This window comes from Anthonomus grandis, chromosome 20, assembly GCF_022605725.1.
Source record: "Anthonomus grandis grandis chromosome 20, icAntGran1.3, whole genome shotgun sequence".
Lineage (NCBI taxonomy): Eukaryota > Metazoa > Arthropoda > Insecta > Coleoptera > Curculionidae > Anthonomus > Anthonomus grandis.
Window position 1 is genome coordinate 988360 of NC_065565.1, and position 22548 is coordinate 1010907.

At 31.4% G+C, this 22548-nt stretch overlaps 2 protein-coding genes across 2 annotated transcripts in view; both read right to left on the minus strand.

The window, feature by feature from the left end:
• Positions 1-18329, minus strand: part of LOC126747824 (uncharacterized) — a 55198-nt gene extending 36869 nt beyond the window's left edge. Inside the window, exon 1 of the mRNA XM_050456725.1 lies at positions 15775-18329. Coding sequence (XP_050312682.1) covers positions 16549-18150 — 1602 coding nt within the window. The 5' untranslated portion in view covers positions 18151-18329 and the 3' untranslated portion in view covers positions 15775-16548. The remainder of the gene's footprint in view (positions 1-15774) is intronic.
• On the minus strand, positions 10667-15562 carry LOC126747935 (uncharacterized). The gene is made up of 2 exons (XM_050456914.1): positions 13493-15562; positions 10667-10756 (listed from the first exon to the last, which is right to left on the minus strand). Exons 1-2 carry the CDS (start codon positions 15560-15562, stop codon positions 10691-10693), a joined length of 2136 nt encoding a protein of 711 aa, XP_050312871.1. The 3' UTR covers positions 10667-10690.
• Positions 18330-22548: the final 4219 nt, after the last annotated feature.

The following is a 22548-nucleotide window of genomic DNA, read 5'->3' on the forward strand; positions in this document are numbered from 1 at the left end:
TTCAACCAAAGCGGACAAATAGAAAAAAGTTTTAATAGTCGCGTGACCTTTAAACTTAATATATCAAAAATTTGTTAAAAATTAATAATTGTTTCATAAATAAACCCCAAATACCAAATTTCAATCAAATCGGACCCATAGGAAAAAAGTTTTGATTGTCACGTGACCTTAGGACTCAATATTTAAAAAAATTATTAAAAATTAATAATTATTTCCTCAATAAACCCCAAATACCAAATTTCAATCAAATCGGGAAAATACAAAAAAAGTTTCAAAAAAAAAAAATTACCACATAAAATAATAATACCCATTAAATCCCAATTAGATTTTTTTTTTATCATTAGGACCCACTGTGTTGTAATTTTTGTCTAGCAAAATGCCTTGTATAGCCACTGTGTCGCATGAATATTATATTATATTACACGGAAAATGCTAAAACGTCAAACGTTGCCGAATTATCACGGCTAAAAGAACCCGATTTGGTAAAAGATATGCACATATTCGGATTCTCCAGAGTCTCTGGAATAATTTCGTACCAATTTCAGGAAGTTCTGAGCTATTTTAAGCATTTTATCAATGAAATTAGGAAGCAAGTCCGAGCCAATTCATCCACGTTGACGTCATGCTGTCAAAACGTAAAAGTCAGCCGTAAAAGTCGGCATTAAAATCGCGCGTAGACGTCAAAATCGACCATTTTCAGAGGATGATTTCGGGTATAAAAAAAGGTTTTTACCTTATGATTTGTACATGAAAAAATAGTTTAAAGCCTTAGGAACAGTTTAACATCAATTCTGGACCGATTCCAGTCGGTTTTAGTAGTAAAATTTCGATTATAAAAAGGGTCTTTTTTCGGCGAAAATCGCCGTTTTCGTCGCCACGGAGACGCGGCCATAGGCGACTTCGAGATTTCATCAGTGTGCAGGGTGATTTTTAGCGATTTTTCGTGCTTGGGACTTTTTTGAAATAAAAATACTTTTAGGGTACTTGCAATAATAGCGAAAAAATGAAATTTTAGTATGTTATAGTAAAATGAATGGCGCATCCTCTCGATTGGTTTTGGTTTTTCTATCACATACTGGGTGCGCACAATTAATTTCCAAAGTCGAAAAATGTTAAAAAATTCATAACTCAAAAACGGTTTTACTTAGAAGTACGGTTAAAATTGTAAAAGATTCTGCTTATCACACGCTACAAACCGCCTATAAGCCATTTGGCTCTAAGTGGTGCTACCAAAAAGTTATTAAGGCTGGAAAAAAAAATGTGTGAAAAAGGGTATTTTCAACTGAGCGCTGCTCACCCTGTATAAATGATAGCGTTAAACTTAATACACCGTTTTATTCGGAAAGGATGCAGGTTTAATTAATCCAAATGAAATTTTTTTAAATTTTGCACCATAAAAATTTTACACAGAAAAAACTAAAAAAAATCAATTTTTTTGGGTTTTTTAAATTTTTTTCTCAGAAAAAAAGATTTTTTCAAAAAAAGTCCTTAATAAAAGTTGTAGTTCTCATTGAGGTGCATACATTTTCTGTGAGTCACTATTTCCGGAAAGATACCGTTAAACCGTCAGAGGGGCTGGAATATCACACATGTCTGAAACTTTGAGCGTTAAAAAAAAATACTTCCCGTGTGCTGAGAATAACCAAAAACTATACAGATAAGTAGCCCATGAACTGTAATCGATCTGTTAAATTTCATAACATTCAAAGAACCGCTGCGACCTGTATCGAATTCCCATTGAAAAAATTGGACAAAAAAAATTTTTTGATTTTGAAGGCGTCTTAGTCCTAAACAAAAAAACAAATGAAAATTTGTAAATAATCAGATTAAAGCCTCATATTTTTAGATTATAAAAAGGTAAAAATCATTTCTCCACTCTAATTAGAAAAAAAGTTATAAGCACTTTTATCCGACGAGTCCCGAGGTCGTGCGAAAACTCCCAAAAAGAAGCGGCCCTCTATAAGAGCTACGCTCTTATAACAAGTACGAGCTTCGCTCGTACTTTGATCAGTTGGGACCAGTAGAAAAGCTTTTGGTCAGAGAAAACTAATTAAAAAAGGACCATTTATAAGAGATTGTTTAACAGGTGCTGCCCCGGCAACGCTGTGAGTTTAACCACTATTTGTTTTTACGGTTTTTGGGGTATCATGCTTCTAAGAATCATGATGTGATAAGAGCTCCGCTCTACTCTTTTATTTCGGCCCTCTCTCTTCAAAGATTGGCGATCCAAGTGACAAGCAACTCGTTAAACAGCTGCTCTGAAGATTTTGGACGAGCCATCTGTGTAGATCCTCCAGCAATGAGTTTTGTATTCTCACTATTCACCTTTCCCCTGAATTCTTCCCTTGAAAACTAACCGATGTATTTCATACTAATCTCCTCTTATTCTATGTCCAATCCCTTATACATTTCGAAAGCTTTAATGCATTTTTCAAGCGAATAATTGAGAGTCAAATGTAGCCATACAGGAGGATGAAGGTTGGTGAAGACTTAGGTCTAGGCCACGCCTGATATTTATGGTGATGAGATTAAGTATGCTGAAAAAAATAATATGACTCTAGCACACACTTATGCATAACATATCAACCCTTTGTAAAAATTCAATAATTTTACCTAAATAAAACATAAATTTTTAGCAAATCATGTTTCATAAAAACCTGCATTCGAATATGCCAAACTGGTTTTGCCATATATCTTTTCTAATATCCTTTATTTTATATTGGCCCTTATATTAAGGACAATATAATAAAATATGCAAATGATTATCAGAAACGGAATGCAATAAACCATTAACGGATTGAATCGGAGCTACAGAAGCCGAGATAATAATGAAACAGTGGAAAAAACAAAAGAAAACTGATTTTTTCCCACCGTACATTTTTTTTTCCTAAAATGATTATTGGCAAATTTTAAAGTTAGTCCTAAACTAACAATTTCCAGTAAAAAAACCCAAGAAAAAAAAACTTTTTTTTTGGTCGAAAATCGAAAGGGGTATGCCCACGAAAAATTTCGAAAAAATGGTTTTTATTTTTTTATAAATAAACTATAACTCTGATAACTTTTTGTATGGAATAAAAGTTCTTGGGAATATTAAGAGGTATCCGTCTGTCAAAACGAATCGGTTTTAGCTATTATAGAATCGGAGAAAATTGGAAAAAACTGTTAATCATAAATATCGAAATATCAAGAGCCCTATAGAAAAACTTCAATTTTTTATTTTTCTATCTTGTACTACTTCAAAATATCTTTAAAAAAGGTTATTACCAATTCGACTCTAAAATGAACAGAAAACCTACTTCTTGGCATTTTTCGATTTTCGAACAAAACCCGGGGTCAAAATGAACATTTTTTCAAAATATGCTCCGAATTCAAAATTTTTTTCTTCTGGTTAAAGACCATTCAAAAACTAGTAAAAAAGCTTTATGATAAAATTTTCCACGATTTATACGAGTGCCACAATATAAAGGAAAAGATCAGGTCGCATAAGAATTCATGTATGGGGATAAGACAAACGGGTTTTTCCGTGGATTTTTTTGATTTTTTAGTTTTATTTTTGAGAGCCAATAGTAATAAAATATCAAAAGAATTGACAGGAGGAGAATAACGAATGAAAGAAATCATAAACGAATTGAATCGAAGCTATAGAAGCCGAGATATAAGTAAAAATGTGGGAAAAACAAAAGAAAACTGGTTTTTTCCCACCGTAAAATTTTTTTTCCTAAAATGATTATTGGCAAATTTTAAAGTAAGCCCTGAACTAACAATATATAGTAAAAAAACGCAATAAAAAAAATTATTTTTTTTTGGTCGAAAATCGAAAGGGGTTTAGCCATGAAAAATTGCGAAAAAATGGTTTTTATTTTTTTATAAATTAACTGGAACTCTGACAACTTTTTGTTTCAAATAAAAGTTCTCAGGAATATTACGGGGTATTCGCATGTCAAAATGAATCGGATCTAGCTATTATAGAATTGGAGAAAATTGAAAAAAAGTGTAAGACATAAATATTGAATTATCAAGAGCCCTACGGAAAAATTTCAATTTTTTATGTTTCTATCATATACAGCTTTAGAGTAGCTTTAAAAAAGGTTATTACCGATTTAACTCTAAAATAAACGGAAAACCTATTTCTTTGCATTTTTCGATTTTGAAGCAAAATCAGGCACCAAAATGAGCATTTTTCAAAATATGCTCTGAATTCAAAAATTTTTTTTTCTGGTTAAAGACCATTCAGAAGCTAGTAAAAAAGCTTTATGACAAAATTTTCTACGATGTATGCGAGTGCCAGAATAAAAAGAGAAAGATTAGCTCCCATAAGAATTCATGTTTGGGTATAAGAAAACCGGGTTTCTTCGTGGATTTTTTTGATTTTTCAGTTTTATTTTTGAGAGCCAATAGTAATAAGATATAAAAAAAAGTGACAGGAGGAGAATAATCCATAAAAAAAAGAAAACATAAACGAATTGAATCGAAGCTATAGGAGTCGAGATATAAGTAAAAATGTGGGAAAACCAAAAGAAAACTCGTTTTTTCCCACTATATTACTTTTTTTTCTTAAAATGGCTAGTGACCAATTTTAATGTAAGCCTTAAACTGACAATTTCTAGTAAAAAAAACCAAAGATAAACACATTTTTTTTGTTCGAAAATCGACAGGGACATCAATATTAAAAAAGTTTATGACCGATTTGACTCTAAAGCGAAATGAAAACCTATTTATTTTGCATTTTTCAATTCTCGAACAAAATCCGTATCCAAAATGAAAATTTTTTCAAAATATGCTTCCAATTCAATTTTTTTATTGGTTCAAGATCATTCAAAAATAGTAAAAACGCTTGTTGACAAAATTTTCTACAATTTATGGGAGTGTCACAATAGCAAAGGAACAGATTAGATCGTATAATAGTCTGTGTATTGGGATTGGATAAAAGAATGTTCACGTCGACTGTTCAATTTTCCATTTTTAGTTTGAAAGGCAATTATATTAAAAGATGAAAATAATTTAACAGAAAAGAATAAGAAGCCATCAAGTAACTGAATAGAAGCTATAAAATCCGAGATATCAAAAAAAGTTAAAAAAAAAACAAATGGAAGCACGTTTTTTACACAGCAACTGGTTTCACATTCTACTTAACAGCCCCTACTTGAAAGAATCCCATAAACTAAAATTATTACTACTACCAATTATTACTCTTATTTTCTTTACAAATAATTTCAAGCCATAACCTTAAGCCTTAATAACCCTGTTTCTCACGATTACAACTACGAGTATCATAAATAAATAAAAATAATATTATAATCATTATTTTTCCTATATACATATAAATCTAAGTACTTCAAATAACAACTCTCAATCAAATGAATAAAATAAGAAAAAAAACTTATAGTCACGTGACTCTTTTTTTTTCTATTGGCCATGTACCGAGCACATTTACCCACAAGTTTTAAGCAGAACACCGGTAATTATGATGAATAATGGCTCATATCACATCTACCTATATCGCAAACAAATTTAAAAAGCTCATTGTCACTTAATAATCTAAAAACTTATATCTAACACTCTAACCTATACATATATTATAGATATAGGTATCTATTAATTATTTTAATGCGTGTATTAAATGCTTATTTATTTTATTAATTCTTATAGGTTTACTACTAAATAGGGAAGTATAGGCAAGTATAGGACATCTTTTGGAAATTTTTGGACAGTCACACGCTTTTCGCACCGGAAAAGAAAAGTTCCGATAGTCACGTGACCTTAAAACTCAATATTGCAAAAATTTGCTAAAAATTGATAATTGTATCCTATATAAACCCCAAATACCAAATGTCAAACAAATCAGACTCATAGGAAAAAAGTTTTGATTGTCACGTGACATTAAAATTAAAATATTTTAAGAGTTTGTTAAAAATCAATAATTATTTCGTAAATAAACCCCAAATACCAAATTTCAATACAATCAGATCCATAGGAAAAAAGTTTTTATAGTCACGTGGCCTTGAAACTTAATATTTTAAAAATTTGTTAATTATCAAAATTTATTACCTTAATAAACCTTAAATACCAAATTTGAACCAAAGCGGACAAATTAAAAAAAGTTTTAATAGTCACGTGACCTTTAAACTTAATATATCAAAAATTTGTTAAAAATTAATAATTATTTCCTACATAAACCCCAGATACCAAATATCAATCAAATCGGACCCATAGGAAAAAAGTTTTGATAGTCACGTGACCCTAAAACTCAATATTTTAAAAATTTGTTAATAATCAATAATTATTTCCTAAATAAACCCCAAATACCAAATTTCAATCCAATCGGACCCATAGGAAAAAAGTTTTGGTAGTCACGTGACCCTAAAACTCAATATTTCAAAAATTTGTAAAAAAATATTAATTATACCCTAAACCAAACCCAAATACCAAATTTCATTCAAATCGGGCAAATACCAAAAAAGTTAAAAAAAAAAAAAATTACCATATAAAATAATAATACCCATTAAATCCCGATTAGATTTTTTTTTTATCATTAGGACCCACTGTGTTGTAATTTTTGTCTAGCTAAATGCCTTGTATAGCCACTGTGTCGCATGAATATTATATTATATTACACGGAAAATGCTAAAACGTCAAACGTTGCCGAATTATCACGGCTAAAAGAACCCGATTTGGTAAAACATATGCACATATTCGGATTCTCCAGAGTCTCTGGAATAATTTCGTACCAATTTCAGGAAGTTCTGAGCTATTTTAAGCATTTTATCAATGAAATTAGGAAGCAAGTCCGAGCCAATTCATCCACGTTGACGTCATGCTGTCAAAACGTAAAAGTCAGCCGTAAAAGTCGGCATTAAAATCGCGCGTAGACGTCAAAATCGACCATTTTCAGAGGATGATTTCGGGTATAAAAAAAGGTTTTTACCTTATGATTTGTACATGGAAAAATAGTTTAAAGCCTTAGGAACAGTTTAACATCAATTCTGGACCGATTCCAATCGGTTTTAGTAGTTAAATTTCGATTATAAAAAGGGTCTTTTTTCGGCGAAAATCGCCGTTTTCGTCGCCACGGAGACGCGGCCATAGGCGACTTCGAGATTTCATCAGTGTGCAGGGTGATTTTTAGCGATTTTTCGTGCTTGGGACTTTTTTGAAATAAAAATACTTTTAGGGTACTTGCAATAATAGCGAAAAAATGAAATTTTAGTATGTTATAGTAAAATGAATGGCGCATCCTCTCGATTGGTTTTAGTTTTTCTATCACATACCGGGTGCGCACAATTAATTTCCAAAGTCAAAAAATGTTAAAAAATTCATAACTCAAAAACGGTTTTACTTAGAAGTACGGTTGAAATTGCAAAAGATTCTGCTTATCACACGCTACAAACCGCCCATAAGCCATTTGGCTCTAAGTGGTGCCACTAAAAAGTTATTAAGGCTGGAAAAAAAAATATGTGAAAAAGGGTATTTTGAACTGAGCGCTGCTCACCCTGTATAAATGATAGCGTTAAACTTAATACACCGTTTTATTCGGAAAGGATGCAGGTTTAATTAATCCAAATGAAATTTTTTAAAATTTTGCACCATAAAAATTTTACACAGAAAAAACTAAAAAAAATCAATTTTTTTGGGTTTTTTTGATTTTTTTTCCCAAAAAAAAAGATTTTTTCAAAAAAAGTCCTTAATAAAAATTGTAGTTCTCGATAAGGCAAACATATCTTCTGTAAGTCATTATTTCCGGAAAACAACTGTTAAACCGTCAGAGGGCCTAGAATATCACTCATGTCTGAAAGTTTGGACGTTAAAAAAAAATACTTCCCGTGTGCTGAGAATAACCAAAAACTATACAGATAAGTAGCTCATGAACTCTAATCGATCCGTTAAATTTCATAACATTCAAAGAACCGTTGCGACCTGTATCGAATTCCCATTGAAAAAATTGGACAAAAAAAATTTTTTGACTTTGAAGGCGTCTTAGTCCTAAACAAAAAAACAAATGAAAATTTGTAAATAATCAGATTAAAGCCTCATATTTTTAGATTATAAAAAGGTAAAAATCACTTCTCCACCCTAATTAGAAAAAAAGTTATAAGCACTTTTATCCGTCGAGTCCCGAGGTCGTGCGAAAACTCCCAAAAAGAAGCGGCCCTCTATAAGAGCTACGCTCTTATAACAAGTATAGTCGCTTCGCTCCTATACTTTTGGTCCGTGGGGACCAGTTTGGAACCTTTAGGTCTTGTCTGTGAAAAGCCATAAGGGAATTTAAAAAAAAAAATCAAAAATTATCAGGTGTACTTAGGTGAGTGGGGGAGGCTAACGTTTACCTGCCAAGGAAAGAAAGGACCAGTTGTTGGGGTATCATGCTTCAAAGAACCATAATTTGTTACATAGTCGCGTTGTGTGTCTTATATTTCAAATATCTGTAAATGAAATAAATCAATATAAGAAAAAAAGCTGCACAAATAAATTAATTGAACTCGATTCTTATATTTTAACCAAAACAAAGTTTTAATCGCCCCTGTAGTATGGAATCGAGGTTATTTCATTTAATGCTCTCTTAGAAACAATACAATACGAACGGTAACTTCAGGTGAACGATACAAACAGCGTCCCTAACAAACATTATTTGGGTTTTTTTTGTGAGTTCGTCATGAACGTAGACGAAATTGCTCAAAGTTTGGAGGCGCTAATGGAGTTTACACCGGTAAGAATTAATTTAGACTATATTTTAAATAAGTGAATTGTTATATTTTATTGAATATCTAGTCAGAACCTCAGGGGAGAAAAGCCAACCCAACCCAACCCAACCCGAACCAACCCACCCAATCCAACCCGAACCAACCCACCCAACCCAACCCGAACCAACGCAACCCAACCCAACCCAATAACCGTAAGTATAAAATTCTCTGGAATACTGACAATTTTCTTTTCATTTGTCACAGAAAACGAAAGATTTCAAATCTTTTATTTTGTTACAGAGGAAAATTACAATAGGTGGAGGCAAAGGGGAAGGAACTGGAGGAAGAAAAGGCTGGAACGACAGCACGAGCAATCGGTTCTTCATAAACAGAGTAATATATAACTTTTTTATATTAATTTTCTTTTCAAATTTATATAGATTAAGGTTTGTTATATATTATTTTTTTTTAGAAGTATTACTGTCGGTAGTAACCGACGCCATGGCCTCGGTGGCCTCCGCCGTGCTGAAGCACACGGGGGGCACTACAAGCGGGTACCAGTGGCGAGGGGGCTCGAGGAGGGGCCGAGGTCGTGGCAGGGGAAGGGGGAGGGTAGAGTAGGTTGTAATTTTAGATTCATTTCATTTTTTATGTTATTTATTAATGTTTATGTAATTTTTTATGTTATTTATGTTAAGTTATAGTTAAGTTATTTAATAAGTTATTGATAGTATGTAAGTTATAGTTATGTAGATAGTAAAGTCCAGTTCAACGATACATTAGAATGGTCATCCGTCAAAACACCAGCATTCTACCTGCCAAACAATGTCATCCACCTTCTATTTACATTGTTTGGCAGGTGGAATGATGGTGTTTTGACGAATGACCATTCTAATATATCGTTGCACTGGACTTGATAAGTTGTTGCGTTTTATTATTTTTTAATAAAAAAAAACAAATAAATAGTTTATTATTTATACTGGATTGCCTGTATTATTCTAAAAGTGAAAGTCTTTTGAGAAAAGTGTGAAAGGGTTTTTTAACTTTAATAATATCCTAAAGGCAGGCTATAGACTGCGCTATATCTGTGTTATACTTGTATATTGCTCATTGAATTAAACTAAACGCTATAAAAATACGCAATGAAAATCTTAGAACAATGAAAACGTTTCAATGTTCTAAGTTGACAATACACAAATGTTCACAGTAGCTTCCAATTTCTCATAAGTAAATAAATAAAAAATCCATTAAACTTTATTTTTTTGTAGTAAGCAAGTGGAGCGTTTCTATAGATAATTTTAACTCATACTGACTACTGGTAAGAGATGTGTTGATAAATGATTGAATAGTTTTTATTTTTTAAAAGAGAGTCTCAAAGAAGTTTTTCCGTTAGTTGTTCTGTATCTGAGTGAACAAAAAATAAAAATAAAATGTTTGTGATATTTAAACATCATAAATCTAGAGCTTCCATGGAAGATCATTTATATATTTGTATATGTGATGTTCATTGGTGTTTCTGAAATGCAATAAAACTCTATAGTAATAACACGTATATATTATATATAATTATATCTTAACAAAATATAAAAATATTGATATTGGAATCACAAACAAAAAGCATTAAGAATTAAAATCTACTGTATTCGAAATTGGTTATTTGTAATCTATTATTTAATTTTTAGTCAAACCTCAGGCTTCATAAGTTGACAGCGAAAGGGAAAATAATTATTACGACAACAATGAGAAAACGTAATTATAAAATTATCTAGAATTATGAAATTTTTTACTCCATTTTATTTCTCTCTTCAGAAACACTAGTATTGGTAAATTCTTCTGCGGCGGCCTCTGCTAATATAGTATGTGTAGCCGTCGGATAAGGGTAGGGTGTCGAGGAGGCGGGTATAGGGCATATATTTCTCTCGTAGGTTCTTTTTTCTGTAATAATTAGACAATTAATTTTAAAAAATTATATGAAAGCAACGTTGTACCTATATTCTCCACAGGTTGGCAGTCTATTTTTGGAAAGAGCGGTACCAGAGTTGTATCAAAGTAGTAATATCGTCTTCAATCTTAATTTCCTAAATACAATATAATAAAGAATATATGATAAAAAAATATTAAATTACTATGACAAAACATTTGTCACAATCAGAAGATAATGTTGCTGAAAAAAGAATTTTATTTGTTTAAGAATCATCCAGGACTTGAGAGGCACTTGTCAGAGCGAAAATCAGTTTTTTGTAAATCGCGAATTAATTACATCAACTTTCTCTAAAAAATTCTTAATAAATTAACATAATAATATCTCATATTTATATCATGAACATTTATAACGAAAACTGATTTTACGAGGTTATGCTGTTTTAAATTAATATAGCATATTTAAACAAAACAGACATGGTCTGTTGATTTGCTATTTTTACAGATAAACCATACATTTCCATATCACATTGAAAATAAACCATAAAATATAAATTAAAGAATTAATTGTGCTTAGTAGCCACATAGCAAAATTATATGTTTTACAGATAAATATGAAATTGTATAGTTTACTCTCCCAGAGAGACTTTTATATTTAAATATATATTTAAAAATATATATAAAACTAGAAAAGGGATTTTCATTGAGAAAGCGAATGATTAATAGTAAGCCATGCCAATAGCACAAGGCACTTCTACAATTATCTAGTATTTACCACTCACTAATCTTTATACTCCGACTTTTGATACCTCAAGACTTATTAATAGCAAAAGTTGCCTCGCCGAATGAAAAATCCGTCACCCATTGCAATAAGTAATTACATGCATTATAACAAATTGGCCATTAAGCTAGGTTTAATCACTTATCGCATAAGATGACTCTAATATATAAAGATATCACGTAGTGAAATCTTTTGGGGGGCGGGAGATCATAACCTAGTATCTGAATCGAAGTGCGTCAAGAGTTTTGGTTACAGTCGGGCCGGATAACCCCTGGATGCATGTTGAGCTAGAAGTGTGAGTAAACTGATGTTTTATTTGCTTGCAATGCAAAACTCACTGCTCATACTATTTGAATACTACTTTGCTCATTTGTAATTTTGTTTATGTTAAATAGGTTTGTCCTAGTATTTTAAGAAAATTTAGCATTTTTCTAAGAGCAATAAGTATACATCTTCTAAAGTGTTATCAAACCCAGACATTCTAGTTATGCGATTATCATCACATTTCCACCATTGATCGTTATAATTAACTATAGATGTATAATGACCAGATCCAATGGTGTGTCCATGATGCTTAACAACACTTTTTACTCGGAATATTTGCTCATCCAAAATAACACTTTAAGAGGCAAAATTGTAAAATTTGGTATTTATCTTATTCCCTTGAGGGCCAATTCTCTGAAGACATACTACCAAATATTTATGGCATATAACCACTGAGCGTGTTTTTAGATTATTGTTACAGTATGGGCATAATCTATCAGAGTCTTTTAGCATTAACATTGAATTAAAATCAATTAAATTGCCACAGTTTTCAGGAAAATAAAGAAAATGAGTGTATATTATTTGTTCATTTTCATTCATATTAATATTACAGTTTTGACAATTTAAAAGTTCATGACCATTAGCTTTTATGAAAATGCTAAAATCATCTGCATCTAATCTTCTGATTAAAGATTGACAAAATGATTGAGCGTCCATTTGTTGATTTACAGCAAAATTTTCACCATTTCGACCAGACACCAATTGTCGAACTTTTAATGTGGAATTAATTTTGGTCAGCATAATATCATTTAGAATACTGTTTAGCGCTGTATTTCGCTTTGAAATGGAAAAGCGAAATTTAGGTAAACATAAAAATGACTGTACGATGCTATTTGCATAACATGATACCATCGGTATTTAATAAAGCAGGCGGTTTAGTAAATAAGTTGGGGTTGTTTTCGTCATCTGAACTAATATCTACTACCATATTGTCATTATTATCTTCTACACTTTGGTAAGTAGAGATACCCAATGAATTTTGTGTTGGTAAAATTTGCATTTGCTTGGTATTAAATTTTAGTTCAGTAGAGCCTTTTGTAGATTGTTTATTTTTATCAACGTTTTTTACCTGCTTGGGAATAAAACCTTTATCATAAATACTAACCACTAGTGATTTATGGTGACTATACACAGTATTGTAAATATTGTAACTCAAATTATTAAAATTACTAAAAAGCCAATCAATTTAAGTTTTTGATTTTGTAGTTGATTCGCCAACACTCAATTTGCAACTCAAACCTTTAGATATTAAACAATTTTTCAAACCATTTTCATTTTGATTGATAATATCTTGATTAAAATCACCGATGATTAGGATATCACTTTGTTGATCAATAATCTCTTCCAAACAAAATTTAGCATGTGCAATGCTCAATTTTGGGGGAATATAAACTGCTATGACATAAATTTCATTCAAGTAAAATGTGATTGCTTGAAACACTATACCACAGAAATCTTTGGTGTATTTTTTCACTGACTTTATTTTTGCTGATACATTTTTTTTCTTGAAACAAATTATGCCAAAGGGTTTACTTACAGTTTGATCGTTATTCAGGTTGGCAAACACTTCAAAATCATTTATTTTTAAATTTTGTTTCTTTTTAAGTAACCAGGTTTCAACAAAAATTAGGAAATGTGCGTCTTTAAAAATGGGATTATTTTTTATAAAATTAAAATTTTTTGGTAGACTTTGCACATTTTGATAAGCAATAATGTATTTGACATTAGAATCATTAAGATACTGAGTGTCATACCTGGATATTATAAGTTTGTTTTCTTGCATATTTACCAGTTCTTTATAAGCAGCATCCTTTTCGGTTGCCGGTTTAGGGGCCTTAAACTTACCAATGATGTAGAGGCCACTTAGCTTTGTGGCCCGACTACAAGCAACATAGGTACTGGTTCTCGTCATGCGATTTCCAATGTGAACAGCCACCTGTTTGTAGGTGGCACCTTGACTCTTGTGGATTGTAATTCCTTCACTGATTACAAGAGGAAACTGAAGACGCTCAACGTGAACATTGCTGCCTTTTTGAATTTTAACAGCTCTGGCAGCTCTTTCTATGGGCGTCCAAGTGTATAACACACCCATAGACTTCCTAAGGGATTCGTTTCTCTTGCGGCATTCCTGGCCTGACTTGGAATCGAAGAACTCCATCCACACTCTGAATGGAATTTTACTTCGGTCATAGTCTATTTGACGTAGGATGCCTGTTGCACCATTGACTATTCCATCACTGGTGTCCACATTCATTGAAATCATATATTTGGCATCTACCTGCAATATTAAATTTAACATTAGGCCAAAACTCTCCCCCTTTTTTAAGCTTTTTGCGTGTTCCAGAAATAAATTTTTTAGTCGTTCTGAGCAACTCCCTTTGATAACGTCTCTGGCTTGACTTACGGCTCGCTCGGTTTTAAATGTAGACAGTTTCATTTCATTGAATGCATCTACTTCTGCATTGGTGCAAAATAAATGCATAGTGTCTTCAGGAATTTGGTCAATACTGTCGACTTCCCTGGACTTGATCAATTGCACATCTTCGTCGGTCATTTTACCAAACGCCATATTATTGAGGGCAACTGCAAAAGACTTATCTTCACTCTGTCTCATTATTTCTGAAAGTTCAAAATATTTAAAATGATCCCACAGATACGTTCCGCATAATTCTTTATACGGATTTGTTTTTACTGGGCAAAAAATATACATATCCCTTACTGGGGGTAATTGACGATTATCGCCGCATAAAATTATTGAAATATTTCCAAAGATGGCGTCAGATTTAAAGATTTGCTGCAATCTACTGTTAATATGGTCAAACAATCTGGCGCCAACCATGGAATATTCATCTATGATAATTAATTTTAAGTCATACAAATTACAATATATAGTATTAACGGTGTCATGGTGTAACGGAATTAGTTCTTCACCATACTGACTAACGGGTAACGATAATGCCGCATGTAAGGTTATACCCCCGATATTAAATGCCGCTTTACCTGTAGGCGCACAAAGTAACACTTTTAAACTTTCAGGATTATTTCCCGGTATTGAGTTGAAATGGCGCAATAACGACTGGGTTATTGCCGTAATCAGGTGACTTTTGCCTGTACCTGCTGGACCACTAAGTGTGCAGTAGAAAGTTTCCCCTTCAATTAGACTATCTTGCACGACATTAAGGAACTGATACTGCTTGTGATTCAGTTTGCTTATGAGGGCTTCATACTCTGAATCGCTTATCTGATGAGGCGTTGGGAAAGCGATATGTTTTACTGGCGCTTCATCGTCTTTCTTATCGATGATGTGATTGAATGGATCATAAATGGGGTTGTCTAGTCCATAAGGCATAAACTCATCATCGATTTCTCCACCGAATCCACCATCGTCTAATTGATTTGATCGGTCTTCGGCAAGTTTCAGGGCTTCATCGATTACCTGTTCATCTAAGACATTGAACTTTTGTCGATTTGCAACAATCTCTTGGTATCGATCTTTGTATATGGTCTGTTGATCAATGTTCTCATTTTCAACTTCATCCACTTCATTTCGCCATGGGATGTATAGCATTATTTGTTCCCTACAATAGTTAAGAGGGTCTTGCTGAAGTCCATAACTACGGTAGGCTAAAATTTTAGCATGACCCCTTTTAACTAAAACGCCACTTCCATCTTTTAAGGGTAAACCATTAGCCTTTGTTTCTGCTTGTTTCTTAAAGAAATCATAATAGGCCGCAAACTCAGCCAAACATATGTTTTCCATCTCATCAGGCTGCTGTTCATAGTGTTCTATAAGACCATCACAATAAATATTGGGATCGTCATTGTCCATTTCTTTAAGTTGTGCTAATGGTTTCAACATTTTTGTCCTTTCCCTGATTGGATTTGTATGGATGTATACATAGGAGGTACAGGTGTCATGCATCGGTAGTTGTAACACGCTGTAGGCGGCTTCCTGAGCACTTACTTCGCTCGCATTTAAGAAAGCTGCTGCAAGAGATTTAAGTTTGCCCTTAACATCTAAATTACCTTTTTTAATTTCTTCCATAGTCTTCATTAAAATATCAGACACACCTCTTTGGGACTTATTGATATAGTTGACTATGTAGGTGCAACAACCATATGGCTCAAAAACTAATTGAATGTCCATGTTGCTCTTCATCATGGAGAACATTTCAGCATTAAAGTTGTTAATAAATCCATCTTTTGGCAGCCTTTCTAAAAATAAAGTAGTTTTAAATATGTTATGCTGTATAACATTAAGATACTCATCCTTAGACATACCAAGGTCAGCCAAAAAGTTTTCGAATGATAAATCTGGTTTATCCTTAAGCCTACGCATTATCATTAAAAACTTTTCAGACATGGCCTTACGTAAATCCGCTTCCTTGGTTTTGTCAATTTTTATTGGCGTTAGAATTACCGATTTATCCATTGGAAGGTATGGGATACCATACCTGCAAACTTTGTGTCCCCGCACTTCTTTTTGACACGATTTAGAATGATGATGCGTATTAAACTGAATTATATCACGGACACTTTCTAAATCACTATTACAGGTAATATACCTGTTCGCGAATTCGGCACACTCTTTGAAACTTTCTGGTGTTTCTTGGAATTTTGGAGCATTGGATAACCACAATAACCCGTGAACATGAGGAGACCCACGATGTTGAAATTCTATGCGGTAATAATGATGCTCTATGGGATTTTGTTTAAAGGGTCCATTTTGACTCTTCATATATTTAAATAGCAGTTTGAACCGATAATCAAAGTATCTGGCACAAGTTATCGGATCTGTTCTAATTAAGCGAGTTTTTTCTAAGTAGGGCATACTCGCGGCCTCCTCTAGAGTAACATCTTTTTGATCAACAACTTGTGAAAATTTGCTTGTCTTACTTGTCCAGCTGTATATTTTCCATCCTCATTCCTCTTTTTTCTGAGACATGTTGCAATTGCACTGGATAATTGGATTAGTTGACGTTTTTTAAATGTATACAACAGATAGTCTGTCCTTGCAAATCGCCTGTCTTTGTGCTGGAGTAGTATTTTCGTCTGGTCAGAATAGGAGAATTTTGTAAGAAATTGCTTAGCATGTCCACAGAAAAGTGTAGGAAATGAGAGTTCATCGCTAAACTGGTCAAGCATCAAATGTATTGGCGTTTTACCTTCTCCTGGGGCAAAACAGATATTTTCTAGGTTACATTTGTCAAGCAAAGTTTCTTGGCCCCCAGGATTTAAAGGCTCTTCTTCTTCATCTACGAATTCCTCTAAATTGTATATATTGTTTTTTTCAATTGAAGATTCTTTTTGAATATTTTTATCGTCATTCTTAGATTCTAGGGGCACTTCCATTGTTTCGAAAAACGCATTATCGAACAATTCTTCAAAATTTTCACTACACACTGTTTTAGAATCCAGTTCCAACACTTTTGAGCCTTCATTTAAGATCTGTGCAGAGGATTCTACTTGAGATCGTATATAGTCATTAATATTTTTTTCCCAATCATCTGATTGCTTTATGCCTTCTTGTATGTAAAGAGGTTGTTGACACAAAAATTTTGCCGCTTTTAGAACAACTGCGGGCCGTATGGTTTCCAGGAGATAATCATTTTTATAGTTCATTTTTCTCTTGAGCTTAACCTGAATAGTTTGTGTCTCCTCTACATTTCTAGGCAATAATTTGGTCGAAGTATCTATATTTATAGGGACATTGACTATTTGGCCAGTTATGTAACACTGTCGTGCATATCCTACCTGTCGGATTTGCATGAAAGGTAACCTGGCCGACACCATCCTTTCTTTAAGGATAGTCAGATCTTTTAGCTCAACTGGTATAGGGTGGACAATATTATGATGGCCGCACCAAAACTTTGACAATTGTCCTTTATAAATATTTTGAGAGCAAGAGTTGCAGAAGAAAACCCCATCATTGCAAATTTTTGTTGTGAATTCTGTTCCAAATTTCTTTTCCAATCTTTGAAGATTTAATTTGGTACATGAAGTAGGAAACCATAGCCGCAAGCAACAACTACAAACAATGGTGGGGCCTTTTCTTAATGCTAGTTCAAACATGGTGGGGTGATTGGTTCTAGTAGCTTCCGGCTTCTTTTCAATTTTATCTATATGTGATATTTTTTTAAAGGAATTATTAACTTTTTGTTTCTTTTGAGTGACAATTTTTGATGACAATGCATCATTGTCATCAATAACCGACAATGATTTTCGCTTATTAAACTGTGTTACAATTTCATTAAATTTTACCTTACTGGTACTATCCTCTGGAACCATATCTTTGGGCAACTTTTGTTGCAAATTTATAGGCTTACCAGGAATTTCTAAATTTTCCTTTTTGTCACCACTGTCTTTATTTACCATCTTGTTGGACATATATTTTTCTTTATTCTGGAGTCTTGTTGTTTTAGCAGACTTCTTACTCATTTTTGGCATCTAAAAATCCATTGAACATACTTTAATCATAATCCTAGCTTTATTTTTGTAATTAATTAATTTTAAATCTAAATCGACCCGATGTTCTATAAGAATGCAAAGACTTTCTCTGATTTATGATTTTAGGTTTTATTAAGAATTGATATATATAGAACAATACGATAAACTGAATGAATGAAATAAAGTATCTAGGCTTTATAATTAATATTAAAAAATTAAGTATCTTTCAATAAGATGTAAAAGATTGTAAAAGTTTTTTTTGTCAAGAATTTTCCAATATGTTTAGCTTTTTGCAAGGTTGACAATATTTAAAACAATTCTCCAGCTTCATTCTAAATATTGCTCTACTTTTTATATTTAACCTACAATTACATAATTAGTAAGAAGAGGAGGAATTCATTTGTGTCTTCCTCAAAGTTGAATTGATTTCCATCTTGTAAAAACGAACAAAACCTCAATAATGGTGTCATAATTTTATTTTAGTTATTAAAATAGTCATTCTAGTGCAGTGTGTTTATCTTTGCGATTTTATAATTTACTACTTAGTATTTCCTAATATTAATAGTTTTTTAACAGTAAGAAACACAAATAGATTATTAATATTATAAGACACACACATATGAGTAATAAAGGCACTTTTTAAAGATGTCAACAGTTACCCAGGAATAATTTAAAAATTAACTTCCATTACATAAATTAGCATAATTGTCATGCCAATACTTTATATTATAAAATTAGACTCACAATAAATTATTGTAATTAACTGCAAGTAGATTGACAACAATTAGTTTTAATTGTTGCTTTAGAAATAACTTTTAAAGTTACCATAAATACTTTTAAAAACACCACTAGACTAAAAAAAATGTATGTAAAAATGTTTCTAGTTTTGTTTCATACAATAAATTTCTTTACATTTTATGTAATTAAAAATTAATTTACACCTTCAAGTATACATGTTATAAAATACCTTTAATTTAGATCCTTTAAAGCCCTAAGTAGTCTAACCTATATTACCTATACATGAAAACTCAGAATCAAATCAGACCTATGCATGCACATCTTTTACATCTGTAATCATATATTTAGGATAATAAATTTTAAAACTGTTTAAAAGTTAAAATATTGATAATATATAATTTGAATAAAACTTATCTTTGCTTTTGTAGATCGGAACTATGAAAGACAAATACTATAGGATGCAATGAGTAAAATTTTTCCAAAAACCTTGCTTACTTGCTTGTTTTGTCAATGGAGCACAGCACTTTTAGATCTAATCAGTTTAATAAGTGTTGTCTGCTTGAGAATCTAGAAATGAAAGAATATAAACGTCTAACTAAAAACTGTTGATATATATTCTAATATTCCTCAAAATTAGCACAAAGGACACATTAAGAAATTCCAAAGGAACTTTTACTACTCTTATGATGCAAAAACGGAATATGAAATGAATGTTTAGATCGTCTTTTTCACCTATCCATATTTATAATATAAATGGATATTAAAATTACTGTGTGGTCATTAAGCAATTCACCTACCCAACGATTTTTAGATCTTTTTTTATTGTTTAGCAAGCTTACCTTAAATCGATTATATTAAAAGAAAAAAATTCTTGAATGAACAACTTTTTAACAAAAAAACAATAATTTACGTTGTATTCGACCATATACAATTTTGTTATGCTTCTATTTACTTATGAACACAATAATATTAGAAATATACTATGGTATTATCACGGGCTAACGACTTTTCTATTGATCTAAAATATTTTTATTTTGTTCCTCCATTAAGTAAATAAAAATATAAAAATATAAAAATAAGACTTTTTTTAACCACATTGTCTTGTTTACTTTTAGAACGTTGACGTTTATAGTGTCAAATATCAAATTATTACCATATTCTGTTCCGAAAAATTGAACTAAATCTTCCACATTGACAGATAATATAACTTATGACAGATAATATACTTAAATTAATATAAAAACTTACCTTTGATTTTGTAGAATAAAACTAACTGGGCGAAACAAAATCTAAAATATTCAATGAGCCAAATCTGTCAAAACACTGCTTGTTTATGGACTTTAAAGAAAGCAATCGCCAGCCAGCACAATAAAACTTAACTGCTTACGCCTCCAAATCACTTACCTAAAAATGACAAACAAATAAACTTATAACTAAAACCGATTAATATAACTTCGAAATAATTAATATTCCTCAAAATAAGCACAAAATAAACCTTAAAAATTTCCCGAAAGAAATTTTATAACGCTTATAATGCACAAAGGAATCTAAAATGAATGTTTATTTACGCTGGTTACCCCGGATACCGCTCCATATACGTTTATTTGTCAAAAGCACGGTTAACTTTGTCCTTGTATTTTAAGGTGCTTCTATGTAGCGATGATTTAATGGAGCGATTCGCAACGGCGACATTTAAGCGTCGTCGTCACTGGCGAACTTTTTTTTGCTAGGTTTGGGTTATTTTATTATGTTCATTTTAGGATTTTATGAATAGGTTTCTGGGTTTTTGTATATAATATTAATGTTATAATATTTAATGTTATTATTGTAATATTTAATATTAATATTATAATATTAGTTGATGTTAACCATTTTTGCCTTCAATGGTATTTGAGATTCGTGGTGACTATCAACGTAAATTTGTCAAACGCAATATTTTTATAAAAGCATTTTTTAAAATTTAGATTTCCTTTATCAAGTCTAATTAGTTTTTTATTTACAATTTAATCGACATAGGGAATGTTAGTGAAGAAAATGCTTTTCTTATAAAAAAGTTAAAATACAAAATGTTAGTGATTATTCAAGAGCTACTAAACAACGTTAATGTTCGGGGATCATGACTATACATTGAGTTGAAAAAACATAAGTGTTTGACTAAAAACATTTATTGCTAATAAAGAAGTTTTGTAAATATAAAGCCTAAAAAGTTATTTTCAAAACAATTTATTAGCTGTATCCTAAATAAACCAAAAATACCCAATAAACCGCGAAAAATTTCGAAAAAATGATTTTAATTTTTTTTTAAATAAACTATAAGACTAACAACATTTTGTCTTTTATAAAAGTTATGAGGAATATTATGAGGTATCCGCACGTTAAAACGAATCGGTTCTAGCTGTCATAAAATCGGAGAAAATAAAGAAAAACCATGAAACATAAATATCGAATTATCAAGGGTCCTATATAAAAAATTTAAGTTCTTTATCCTTCTATCATGTACAACTTTTAAGTAACTTTAAAAAAGGTTATTATAGATTTGACTCTTAAATAAACGAAAAACCTATTTCTTTGCATTTTTCGATTTTGAAGCAAAATCCGGGCTCAAAATGAGCATTTTTTCAAAATATGCAAAAATTTTAACATTTTTTTCTTCAGGTTAAAAACCATTCAAAAACTAGTAAAAAAGCCTAATAACAAAAATTTCTACGATTTATACGAGTGCCACAATATAAAGGGAAATGATTAGGTCCAACAACCGGATAAGACAACCGAATTTTTACGTCGATTTTTTTCAATTTTTCAGTTTTATTTCGAAATGCAATTGCAATAAAATATAAAAAGAATTAACAGGAGGAGAATAAGGAATAATAGAAAACATCAACGAATTGAATCAAAGCTATAGAAGTCGAGATATTTTTTTTATTACTCCGATTTCAAAATTTTTTTCTTCTGGTTAAAAATCATTCAAAAGTTAATAAAAAAGCTTTATGACAAAATTTTCCACGATTTATACGAGTGCCATAATATAAAGGGAAATATTAGGTCCCACAAGAGTCTATGTATAGGGATAAGACAACCGGGTTTTTACGTCGATTTTTTTAATTTTTTAGTTTTATTTCGAAAAGCAATTGTAATAAAATATAAAAAGAATTAACAGGAGGATAATAAGGAATAATAAAAAACATCAACGAATTGAATCGGAGCTATAGAAGTCGAGATATTAGTAAAAATGTGAAAAAAAAATAAAAGAAACCTCATTTTTTCCCACGGTAGGAATTTTTTTCTTAAAATTATAACCGACAAATTATAATTTAAGCCCTAAGTTGGCAATTTCCAGTAAAAAAAACCCAAGAAAAAAAAAATTTTTTTTTGCTCCAAAATCGAAAGGGGTATAGCCATGAAAAATTGTCAAAAAATGGTTTTTATTTTTTTCTAACTAAACTATAACTCTGACAACTTTTTGTCTTAAACAAAAGTTCTAGGGAATGTTACGAGGTATTCGAATGTTAAAACTAATTAATTATAGCTATCACAGATTCGGAGAAAATTGTAAAAAACTATTAATCATAAATATCGAATTATCAAGAGCCCTATAGAAAAATTTCAACTTTTTATTTTTCTATCTTGTACTACTTCAGGATACCTTTCAAAAAGGTTATT